Genomic DNA, 13334 nt, shown 5'->3' with positions numbered 1-13334 from the left:
AAGAACAAATATCAGCCGTGACCATTCTCATAGCACTTTACTGTCCAACTGTGTGAAAAGAACTGGCATGTGTTTCTTTTTTTTCCGTGTTCTTCTGGTTTAAGGACTGTCAGTAAATGGCATGGCTTTGGAATGAGGGCTGTTGGATGACATCGATGTTGGTCAATGGTGAATAGCATGGCACATGATGTCCCGCCTCGTGCTGCCATTGTTTCTCACTGCCACCTCAGAGTCATGCTCATAGCTTGGCCTTGACATGACCGACTCGTCTTTTTGTTTGAAAGACGGAGGTTCTTGTTGCTGTGTAGACCTGTGATCAACTGAGACGAACGATGCTTTGCCACCATAGCCCCTAATGTTACATAAGGAATTTGATTCAATTCGACTTGGTCCAGATGCGATGAAGAGCTGAGTTTATGGCTGTCAAACTTTGATCACCATATGTCATGGTTTTGCCTTAAGGACTGCTTGCAATGGAATCTTCTCTTCTTCTTTGGCTGCAGTTTTGGTGAGATTTCTCTAGAGCAGTCATTCCCAGAGACTGGTTTAGAACCCACACATGGGTCACAGGAAATTCATTTTGGGTCCCTAAATGCACAACATTTATTTCGACCTTTTAAAAAGGATTCGTTCACACGTACATAAAATGAAGCTGTGATTCAGTCAGAGACGTTACAAAAATGTGTCCTTGGTCATGAAAGGTTGTCTTCTTCAAATAGCAGGTCCTCGGAAAGAGTTTAGGAAACACGGCTCTAGAGAATTTACCTGTCACACTAAATTTAGCCCCAAAGCCATTAAGGAGGAGAACAAACCTGAATAAGTCAAGTGAAGGCAATGTCAAAAAATGACATCTAATCCATGAAGAATAATGGCTCTAAGTATTAAATTATAAGATCCATATGCTTTTGCAATATGGACAGGTGAATAACTTTATCATGGGGTTGGGCACTGCATTGTTACCTGTCTCAATTCATCTTAGTAACCCTGCCATCACTCCCGGCAAAACTTTGTGATGCTGTCACTCGGAGGTGCAGGCACAGGTATTGTTCTGGAAGGACGGCCACGCCCCCTGGAGTGTGATTGGCCCATTTCTTGTGTTCCCAAGGCGACAAGACGGTGAAAGTTGTATCAGTGAACCAACAGCCCCCCGTTAGTGTGGCGGATCTGATCGCAGGTGCCAAGTACCAGCTGAGAGTTTACTCCCATGAGCTCAACAGCATCAGCAGCGAATATGTCACCTTTAAGACCAAACCAGGTGAGACCAAACGATGCGAGGTGCAACCAGGTTTCTGGCCAGTGGAGCTGCTCTGGCTATAAGTCTGGCGAGTCCACAGTAAAGTCAAGTTCACACTACACCACTTTCAGCGTCGGAGGTGTATCACGGTGTATCCCACACCACACCATGTGCTGTCATGTGATCTGGAGTCTTTGCAGTTGCTGTGAGTTTAGTTCACGCTACATGAGCGACGACACCAGGAAGAACTGTCGACGGATATTTCTCGTCACAAAAACACAGGTGGTGATGATGATGATGTTGCACAAAGTCATGCCTGATCGAGTTTGGTTTCTTGACCGACTGCTGAACATTTTACTCAAACATTGTTTTCTGTGATCTCAGCCACATTTCCGATGTTGTGTTTCCTTTCCTGGGTTTCAGCTGCCATCACCCCATCCCGACCTCCTATTGGTTGATGTTCCTTGAGTCGTTGCAGACTTGGATCAAATTTCCGTTTAGCTGGAAATGAGATCAGGGATTGTGATGTGTTGTGGGGATCATTAGAAAGTTTTTTTTTTATGCTGTGTCTTCAGCGACTGCTGATTATAAGCCAGTTAAGGATGATTAGACACAACTCTTCAGTGAGTTGGTTATTGGGCTGAAAATTGTGTAGTGTGAACTAGGCTTGGCCAAGTTAAAGCTTGATGAGTTCCCATGAGTTGCATGTTCTACCGACACAAAACTCAAGACACTTGGATTTCTCTTTTTGTCTTTATTAAGTAATTTATTATCAAGGTTAAAGGGGAATGTCTCCTTATAATTTTCTACACAACTGTCATATTCTCTTCTGACAGGTGGTTGCATGGTCAAATGACAAGAAAATGTTTTAGGTTCTTGTTTGATTAGTTTGCATGGACAAGTATGTGGTACAGCTTCTGAACTGTGATGTTTATGAGTGGATAGGATTCATTTACATTTTAAATGAGCAGCTACTCTGCATGGTAATGTATGAAATAGACATGGGAGGAAACATAATGTGTCCTTCAAACAATGGTATTAGATATAATAGATTTAGTTAGTTTACCTGAGCAAACTATTTTTAATGTGTAAGTTTTTGCCTTCCCTTACTTTGTTCCTGAAACCTTACTGGTTTTATTGCAAATTACATCGCAATACTTTTTTCTTCCACATTGGTCACATAAAAATCAGTGTGATGAAAAGAAAACAAACACGTTGTTGTTGTTTTTTGTCTTAATTCATCTTGGATATGAGCTTTGTGGGACATAATAGTACGGTGCGTCGTTGCGAGTTGCTAAAGTTTCGCTGAATGCCGTGCGATGTGAACAGATTGTCCGGACTCACCGTGGTCCACAGAGTCACTCACTGTTTCCACTCCTGTCTTTGCCCCACCTTGTGTATGTCCTCAGCCTACATAGACCAGGTAGACATCGCCACTCAAGGGTGGTTTATCGGCTTGATGTGCGCCATCGCCCTCATCATACTCATCCTCCTCATCGTCTGCTTCATCAAGAGGAGTCGTGGGGGCAAATACCCAGGTAAGTCCAGATTTTGGCTCCTTGATCCCTGTGAGACCACCGTGTAGTAGCCCCTTGTATTAGTGTAGTAACAACACATTTAACATTCTTGTTTCTTTTGTGTGTGTGGCTGTTTTTGTTTGAATATCATTTGCACATTATGTTTGATATCCAGGTTTTTAGTCAGTTTTTCATATATGTTACATATATCTTATATGTTTGGCACTTTGGTCCTGGTCTACATCCTGTGATAATTAGATGCTCAGTGAGAGTGGTGGTGTTCATCTTTTACAGTTTCTATGATATTTAGGTGGCGCCTTTGTGACTGGTTTCGCAAAATATCTCGGTAGGTGCTGAACCGTGATGCTGTAAAGCTCAACTAACACCCAGTGATGAATTTAGTAGCAGCAGTATTTAAACACAGTAACAGCCAGAAAAATACTAATGAGACATACACTGGGATTTAAACAAATTGTCTGTATTGACTGAAGCACTGACGCACCTTAAAAATGCTCAATGTTAAATGCAAGGCTCTAATTTCCTAAAAAGTGTACTTTGTTCTAAATGCATACTGCAGTTAATCAGTAAACAGATACTGAATGAATAGAAAAACTCACAATTTTATATTGACAGTGAATTGATATTCTTCACCAATCATCTTGTTTAATTTTAATTTATTTCTTGCACACAATCTACTAAACTAGTACTATACTTTAACCATCTTTTATTATGTAATATTAGTGAGTCAGTATGCACTGAGGACAAAGTGCTCCATAACAGTTTAAAATATGAAGCAGATAAATGCAACTAACCATTTATGTTTGAACCTAACTCCAGGAAGGAAATCTTTATCAAGTGGATTTCTTGATGTCAAAGTTAGGAATTGCTGCAGTGAAACCCGGAACAAAATGGCTGAACTAACTAAGTAACTTTTGTTCTTGTCTCTCCAGTGCGCGACAAAAAAGATCTGCCCTTAGACCCAGTGGATCACAAAGACCAGGACGGATCGTTTGATTACCAGTAAGTGTTCATAAACAGATCACTGGTCACTGCCAGTTACAGTTGTTACAGTGGTCGTGGTGTTTAGGATAGTGTCCATCCTCCAGTTACTGCAGTGGAAACTAGAGACATTTCTCACTCACTCGCAGCAAGTGATGCGGGCAAGGTGGATGGTATTTGTCCTAGAAATTCAAATGAGAGCAGACAATTTATCAGTATGGAGAAGTTCAACTTGACCTATAAGTCTTTCAAGTGTGCTTCTCATTGTAATGACTCAAGGTTTTTAACATAAATGCAGCATAGGCTCTGTAAATACATTTGAAAAAGCCCAGTTCTTTGGCCAAAGCTTTTGAAAAGTACTCCCGGGCCTTACTCTACTGTCTTACTGTCCTTAGTGGGTAACATTTATGACAGTAGAGTGATTTGTAAAGAAAAAAAAAATACAGAAGATAGATGTTTAATGTACTGTATATGAGGCATAGGCCCTGTCCAGACCTGGTATTAACATCTTTAATTAGATCCGATTGCAAATGATCAACTTGTTTTGTGGATGTGTCTCCTGTGACCATGAATGAAAGCATCTCGCTTACAATGATGTAACATAACATGTTCACTTGTATTCAGATCACTTAGGACGGATGTTAATACCAGCCCTGAATGAGGTCACAATGTGAGACTTTACTCTCCCCAATATTAATTTCCCCTTTCTAACACTCCCAAGTTATAAAGAAGCATACTTTGTTGCGTTTACTTGTTGTATTTCATGAGACTATCATGAAACTAAGTCAACATGAACAGAATTTGTGTACTATGAGGATGTACTGTGTCCACTGTCTAAGAAAATGTGTTGATAAGGGATGTGTCTTCTGTTCCTTCCAGGTCCCACTGAGCTCTACGGCTACTTTCACTATTGGTCACACTTTGACTTAACTCATGTTGCAATTAACCTGCTTTTAAATCAGATATCAATTTAACTGTGTGTGTGCGTGAGTATAATGTAGACACTCTTAATAATATCCCTGACCTCGTGTCCCACTGACAGCAGTAGAGTGTGAATGCCCACATCAGCACACATGCACTTAGAGCGAGGAGTTAACCCATTATAGTGTGCAGAATAATTATATAAATCATACATATGTGGTGTACATTTGAGTAAAATGCTTCAGCTACAAGAATATAAAAAAAGAGTCTCTGAAAGCATCACAATTTAACAGATTGGGTCATTTCAGTGTTATTGGTATTTATCATCACATGAGTAATGCTTGTTATTAATACTGTGATTCATGCTGCACCACTGTGTGAGATCCTGCTTTGTTTGTTAATCAATAGTGTGACATCAGCACACCCAATCCATCTCTTACAGTCAAGGTCATTGCTTTTCTCTGATTCTGACCCTGGTGCTAATGCACCAAGCCCTCTTCTCTCCAGCTCTCTGTCTGTCTTTCTGTCTGTCTGTCTGTCTGTCTGTCTGTCTGTCTGTCTGTCTGTCTGTCTGTCTGTCTGTCTGTCTGTCTGTCTGTCTGTCTGTGTGCATGCCAGGATTAACATGCATGTACCACGTGAAGCTCCTCTGTCTTCGTCCCTCTGTCTCTCCCTCTGCACTCCTTCTCCACTTTATCCTCACGTCTCATCCCTCTCTCTTCCCCCACGCTGAAATGGGTCATCTGTCCCTGACAGGAACGAAAACGAAAATGAAAACGAAAACGAAAACAGGTATTTTGGTCTCGGCACGGCATCTCTCTAAGCCTGCGCATGTCAGGTGGAGCAGACGTTTCCCCTGAGTAATAAAGCGAGGGTGGGGCTGTATGAAGGTGCAGCTTGGTTTTGGGGGGAGATCAAACAGGACAATCAGCCTGCATTGTTGGCTGTTTGGTCAGAATGGACTGTTTTCATTCACAATGTCAACTACAGCAGTAGAGTGGGCCTGCTTTAGCTTATAACGCATCATTTGTACAATGTTATAGGTGATGCTGCAGAGAGTTGTAATTAGCAGAAAGGTGAATGTGAAGCAGCTGAGGGCCAGGCCCCAGTTTCCTATAGGGATGTCAAACTGTCAGCCTTTAAGTTTCAACTAAATAATGCAAAATATGACAGTAAAGGAACACTACAATGAGCGATCATCTACCATTAAAGCTGCTGTCAGGGAAATGCTATTGTTAAAATAGCTTTGATATTGATCTACAGTGTTTGGTCAGTCAGTACAGCTGTAGCTCAGTATACACATTATAGTCGGTAATCAATTTATTTAATGATATGTGTCTTCCTCTGCTTCAGTAGGAGGTGACAGGTCAGCTTGTTAATGTAAGGCGTTTTTTCCGGTTGACCTATTAACATCCCAGACAACTGGAAAAACAACGCCAGGTGAACGTGTACATGCAGTAAATTGCGTGGGTTTGTAAAATGTACAAAAGTTAAAGAATTTTTGCTTAAAATCTAGTCGATAAAAGTGACTTTGAAAATGAATGCGCTGAATAACCGTTGCATGACAGTTTTACCACCGCAGCTAAATGCTGTTGGTTTAATTCCTCCACTTAATCCTTGGAAGGTCTCCATTGGCTCTGACCAGTCCCAGCTGCTATTGGCTGAGAGGAAGGGTAAACCTTTGACATGTTTCCAGTCTATCACAGGCCTATAAATGTGGCCAAATGTTGCTGTAAATTTCAGCATGCACCACTTTAACAAAAAACATATCGTTACTTGAGTGCATTGATCGTAATGTGGCATGATAGTGTGGAATTTGTCTGCTCCCATATGCATATCAAGCTTTTTAAGGTTCAGCTTTAATAGCCGTACAAGGAGACACTGCAACTCAAGAAAGCCGCGTGAGTGTGTGGTGTGGGAGGTCTTGCGACTTTTTTTTACGATAAAGTTGACATGTTTTTTACCCTTCATCGAGGTTAATTGCATTGTTTTTCCTTCGTTGGCTGACATTTAAAAAGCATCTGCCACCAGGGCAAAGGAAATCAATCAGGATCGTCGCGAGGGTAGAGGTGCAGGAACAGTTTGACACCCTGAAGGAACTGGTGGAGGCGACAAAACAAGTGAAGGACATGTGGAGGTCAAAAGAAGCAACAAACAAGTCAGAGTTTCAAACCAAGATCCAATTTGTTTTTGAACTCCAGGATCCTTGAATGTTTAGGGTGAGATTTAACACCATTAACTTGGTATAGTAAGACCATTCTATGGAGTCTTACAGTGCAAATTCAAAAAAACAAACTAATGACTGGTTAATTCTAAACGCAAATCTCAAATCAGACGAGTCAGGAAGGACAGTAGCGTCAGCCGTTCATAGAACTTGTAAACTGAAAGAAAAGGTTGTTGCTAGTTCAGCTATGGTCCTAGTGACATAAAAGTAATTTGCAGGCATTTCCACTAGGGGTATGCACACATCCTCGTGCGGACATTATGCGCAGCCAAACATTTGAAACCTGCACTGACCGTGCTATGAGCTATAGGACTTATGTATGAGAATTGAATAGAATGTGCGATCAGATATGTATGCATGGAACCCACATACTGACACGGACACCTTGAGCATGTGCATGTGACCAGAACGCGTACGCAATAATTCTCTGCAGACGTCATCACATTTCACGTGAGCGTAAACCTTCAGCTTAAACGTGAAACAAAGTGGTTAGGATTTGACTAGATTAACTCGTGTTACGCTAGTAACGTAAAAATCATTAGGAGTGTATGAAGCATCTGCTGTTTGCGAAGAAGATTATATTTGTCACGTGCATTGTACAAGTACAGCAGCAGTGAAATGAAAACGCGACTATGCCGTTAACTGTGCCATTTTGACAGATCACAGTGGAAAAATCACAGGCGTAAATTATCCCTTTAATGATGCCGAGTTCCATTTCGGTACCTTGTTAAGTACCTCCTGTGCTTTTCCTGCTCAAATGTGTCAAAATGGCTGCTGTGCAAAAAAAAAAGCTGGTATCACAAGTCTGATTGTGTGACTGCTCAACTTCCCTGCTCCTTCAAAGTTCCTTATGCCGGTTTAGCTGTGTTCAACGTCGTTATTAGAACTGATCCGACTATCATGAAGACTGTGTAAGACACACTTGGCAAAAACACAATATCATTTTTTTGACATCCACATTGTTTTACAGTAAATCTTTTTTTTGAGCATGTTTTGTTATCTGTGTGTTTCTGTTCTACCCATCAACATTATGTCTGTGTGTTTTGTCTCTTCCTTTGATTTATTTCCCTCATTGGTCAAAAGGTCTCTCGAAAGGTATGAAAAGATGTATTCTTCTTAATTCCACCCTGAAGTAACACTCACTAACAATTTCTGTTTTAGAGTGTGTTTTAATGTGTCCCTGCTTTGGTAACTGTGCTTAACAGTGTTTGATCGATAACTAAATAAAAACCAATGCAACACAAAGGAAATAAATATAGATGTAGACATAAGTAGCTGAAGTTAAGCAAAAGCACAGACTTAACTTTCCCACTCTTGTCATGCTTATCTGTTCCATTCAGATTATATGCAGATGAATGATTTTATGTCCAGCTCAAACTCACTCTCCATCCTCTAAATCTCTTCCTTCCTGTTTTTTACGCAGAATAACAGTCACCTAATCAGATAATTGAATCGCTCCTGACTCTGCCCACTTTGATCCATGAATTTGTATTCTGAAGTCACTAAAGAAAGGAATCTCTCTTTTACAGCCCTCGGGGCTCAGTGAAGCTTCTGGTGCCATGTGGTCAACAAATGGCAGTGAGCTTGCAAGTGTTCTGGAAACAGACTGTCGGGCTGCTTTATGTTATTTGGAAGAGGTGTAGGCTTGTAGCTATTCATTAGTAGTGGTGCATAATAATGTGTCCTTCTGATTAATCCTGGTACTCTACGCTTCTGTCTGTGTTTTACACATTATTGATCTCTGCATCCGAGTTACTGAGGATACCCACACCTGAATAGATGTACGCGGTGTATATATTACGTAAAGGGAAAACACTGTTTCTTTACATCATTGTCGATGCATTTCTGCTGTTTTGTCAACACTCCTAATGTCCCTCTGTGGGTAAGGTCTGCACAGAAATATATCTTTATATTTACCTCTTCAAAATGTGTGTGCACACATTTTTAAACACAGGTACACCTGTTAAAAAAAAGGGTGATTACCTCATATGCTTGTGGTTTTACTCCAGTGAGTTGTGTTCTACTATTAAAACACCAGTTAACATCCAAGCACCGGAGATAAAAACTGCTGTACAGAGCTAAAATTCTGCACTTTAGTCATTATTTAATTTAAATATGGTGATCACTTTCAAGTTGCTGGCCTTTCTTCTGCATTATCCACTCACAGTCGTCATATTGTGTGTCACAGGTTTAATCTCTTCACATTCTCACACGTCATCGTCCTGAAGCTTACGCTTTTCACCGCCTCTTGTTTCAACCTGGAGTTGTTTCCGATACCAGGTGTCAGTGTTGTATGAGTAAAGGGCCGTTGTAGCAGATATATTGAATGTGTGTTCTGGACGCTACTAGAAAAACAGACGCGTCTCTACAAATGCGCACCATGTCGGCGTCACTTTCATTACTGAGCATGCTTGTTGCGCTTGATATTTTTAGACAGTTCCCTCTCAGTGGCCCCAACGTTTGCTGGATTTGAATCGTGTCGGGCTTCGATCATCCTGCATCTGACTTGGTGAAGTCTACTCTTTAATTATGAAGACGTCACATTTTGAAACTGTATCTGTGTTTTGTGTGTGGTTCCCATATACATAGAGTGTTAGCATGTGGCATGACCATTCTCAGAAGTACATGTTCTTACCGTAGGCATCTGAAGAATATGATGTTTGATTCGTGAGCGGAGAAGAAAAGAATGTCTCATTGTTGCATCTTTCAAATGCATTCCCTGCTGTCGTGCTGCTGTCTTGGTCGGAAACAGGAAAAGCCCACACGAGTTTAGCTCTTCGTCCCTGTGCATGACATCCTCCCTAAATCCAGTCAAAAAATAGCTTTATGTTTAAAATCCTAGAACAGTATATGAATATAAGAGTGACCTAAACCTTCAACCACTGTCAACAAAAAAAAAGCTGAAAAACATTTTTTAACATGGTACCCTAACCTTTTCACTTTCCCCATTTTAACACGTTCCAAGAACAGGATTCCAAACTCCTGCTGTTCTCGCTAACGCGCTGCTCCCTCCCTAACCTGCCGCTCTGCCACTTGTTTGCTACTTTGCAGCAGCGACGAGGACAACAAGCCTCTGCAGGGCAGCCAGACTTCGCTGGACGGCAACGTGAAGGAGAGTGACGACAGCCTGGTGGACTACGGCGAAGGCGGCGACGGCCAGTTCAACGAGGACGGCTCCTTCATCGGTCAGTACACGGTGAAGAAGGACAAGGATGAGACGGAGGGCAACGAGAGCTCTGAGGCCACTTCACCAGTCAATGCCATCTACTCGCTGGCGTAGCCCCTTAGCAGCACATGGCGGACTTTAGTGGCCCCTGCTTGATTTGATGGGAGTTATGAGAAACCACAGCACCACACACCGGACACAAACACTCATATATTAGTTTATGAAATACAATTAAAAACGCAGAAGAATTGGAGCAGACTTATGTGGACCTTTCCACGGACGAGAACATGAAGAAACGAAGGGAGTGGAAATACGACCACAGGCCTTTACTTTATGTTTCCAGCTCTAAGAAAATGGGGTGATGTTTGGAAAAAGTGGACAGTGCTTGTTTTCCTCTGCCGGCCCTTTACCCACACAAACTTGACGTGTGCCTTCGGGGCGGCTTCCAGTATGTGGAGGCATCAACAAGTGTTTATCTAGAGATTTTTTCTTTGGTTTGTTCCTGCTCTGAACATTTTCACTGCTTTCCTTTCGGATACACCCCTCACACACACACACACACTCGCCCCCCCCCCCCTATTGCAACATATAAGCTTGTTATCATCAATCTCAACTGGATGCTGGCAGATATGTTTATCATATTGATATTTATGCAGTGAGAGATTTGAGTTATTCCACAGCTGGTCAGACAAGTTATTGAATCTTACTGAATGCTGTATACAGTCTTGGCACACATTTTAGTGCCCCGAAAAACTATGCACTATCACCTCCTCAAAACCACTTTGGGTTTAATCTGGTAAGTAAAAGTACATTTGAGTTGTTGTTTTTGTTGTTTTTTTACCACTTCCAGCCTAAACTCATGCTTTCATTCACTTTGCCTTGTCTCATATGGGAGACATGATTTTCTTACCTCTAACCATTATGTTAAAGTGCAGACGTAAAATGGCTGAAACCATTTTGCCATTTTTGCCACAGACATCACAGACGTCGCCGTCGTGCGTTTTGAATCGTTCCCGTTTTTGAAAGGATGACGAATACTATTTTGCAGTAATCTTGAGCAGGAGCAAGGGACATCAGTTGTTCTTGGTGAACACCAGTAGACCACAACCCAGGGAAATCTCCTAGTTAGCATGTAGGCTAATGCTGCACACATGTCCAATAGGACAGTAAAAATGTTGACAGCTGGAGCTGTGAACCTTAAATTATTATTATTATTACTATATCAGTTTCTCATTTATTAACAACATGAAAAAGAAAGCAGCCTGTGTTTAGTATGTTTTATTGCAAAGTTATTAGTGATCAGATGATGAATTGTAATTTGTTTGAAAAGATAATTCATATCACTCAGACCCCAAAGTATCAACGTTAAAAGCTCATTGTCATTCTCTCCTATGGGACATGAATGCAGCATGAGAAGATGGAATCCTTAACTAAAATGTTACTTTGTTATTTACACAAACGATGGACTGGATTGTAATCACAGTCTGTGTTTACTTGACCCAAACAGCCAGTGTACGCACACACACACACAAGTTGAAAGGCCAACTGTATGCACTAACCAGTTCTTTATGTTTTTTTTAATTAATTAATTAATTAATTAATTTATTTGTTTGTTTGTTCTGCACACCTCGTTCACGATTTTGTGTTGGCGACCCGCCTCGTTTTAAATCCCAAACCGCCTTTTACCGAGGAGACTGCACCTCATTCCCTCCCTCTTTTTTAATTAACAAAAAAAAAAAAATGACCAAGCATTACAAAGGAAAAAATACTGCATTAGAACCAAATAGGAGAAAAAAAAATACAATATTTACAGCATGGAAATATATACATTACATTTACAGCCAGTTTTGAAATGAAATGCATAGGCTGAATTTTACCTACTTGCAGAGGATGTAAGAAAAAGTAATATAGTTTGAGTAACAGAGTTAAGTTTTAAGAAGTCAACAAGCTCAGTATTTCACATGCCCACTATCATGTTGTTCATGTCGTCAACGGACTGATTTTTAATGGTTTACTTGTGTTTTTTTTCTGTACTAAACAGTCACAGAGTGCTCATTAGTTTAACCGCAGAAATCTGGGGTCTAATTGAAGTTATTTGCAGGTCAACAGGGCAATTAGACCCTCCAGTGCTAAACCCATAGATACATCATTGCAGCTCGAAACTGTGTTTTACATTGCATTTTACATATGTATTTTATATTTCTATTCATATTATGTTGATAGTATTAATATATTAGCCGCTTATTTGGTTATTGTTATATACACGTGTCTGACAAGTTTATTCTAGTTTTCCACACACACACACCAGAATTAGCCAAAGTCGAGATGTCTCCAGAATCTGTCGTTTTGCGTCGAAAAACTCAAACGTATGTACACGATATTTTTGTAGCAGCTGGCTTTTTCTGTCAACAAAAATGAGTAAAATACCTGTCATCGTGTCGATCTGTTCATCGTGCTGCTGTCCTTGTACTCATGTTGTACTCCTGTTATGCTCTGTGTTGTTTTTCTCAGATTTGTGTAACATAGCATTACTACCACGCACAGGAAATGAACACTATTATTTATTTATTTGGCATATACTCTGTACATGTAGGTCTCTTGTCTTGTATCTCTGTAAATATTTCATAGTCGGTTTCCCCCCCCACCCCCGGAGATAAAAAAAAGAAAGAAAAGAAAAAGCTTTATTTGAACAGAAATCAACACATTTGCGTCCATCGAGCAAATATAGGACAGGTGTATCTTCAGTGTGTCGTTGAACACCGCTGTAATGTAGCTTTGACTAACGTTTGCACTCTACAAGAATCACCTTTCACTCTTTGTTTGCCCTTTTGCTTTGATGTTGTAATATATGGTACTGGCCGCGACGCGTCAGTCATTTGCTTCATAATGGTTTGAATTCTATATTGTGAAAGAGAGGAATATGATGTAAATACGTCCTGCAATATCCCATTTGTAGCATCTGTTGCAGAGAAACTGCTAATAGGCCTAAACGCATCGCGCATTTTCTGTCGGTAGTATTGGAAGAAACCTTCTTCTTTTACACTATTTATTTCCAAGACTGTGTCCATTGATTCTTCCCATAACGCCTTTAATGCCCATAATTCCGCTGTTGCATCGCTGTGGTTCATTTCAGAGGTCACCTCAGAGGAATAAAGCTTGAGCCTGCTCCTCCACAAATCATTTCTCGCATCGCCAATTAGAGACACGCTAAGATTCTGGTCCATATGACATCACTCCATTAAAGTCTGTATGCAGCTTCAAATGTTTTCAGAC

The 13334-nt window shown here is 40.8% G+C and overlaps 1 protein-coding gene across 1 annotated transcript in view; it reads left to right on the top strand.

The window, feature by feature from the left end:
• Positions 1-12630, top strand: part of nfasca (neurofascin homolog (chicken) a) — an 89831-nt gene extending 77201 nt beyond the window's left edge. The window contains 5 exon segments of the mRNA XM_083892802.1: positions 1106-1255; positions 2644-2772; positions 3062-3097; positions 3702-3771; positions 9947-12630. Coding sequence (XP_083748928.1) covers positions 1106-1255; positions 2644-2772; positions 3062-3097; positions 3702-3771; positions 9947-10175 — 614 coding nt within the window. The 3' untranslated portion in view covers positions 10176-12630.
• The last annotated feature ends 704 nt before the right edge of the window (positions 12631-13334 follow it).

This window comes from Microchirus variegatus (genome assembly GCF_963457635.1).
Source record: "Microchirus variegatus genome assembly, chromosome: 7".
Lineage (NCBI taxonomy): Eukaryota > Metazoa > Chordata > Actinopteri > Pleuronectiformes > Soleidae > Microchirus > Microchirus variegatus.
Note: the sequence above shows the minus strand (reverse complement) of the source record. Positions and strands in the feature narration are given on the sequence as shown.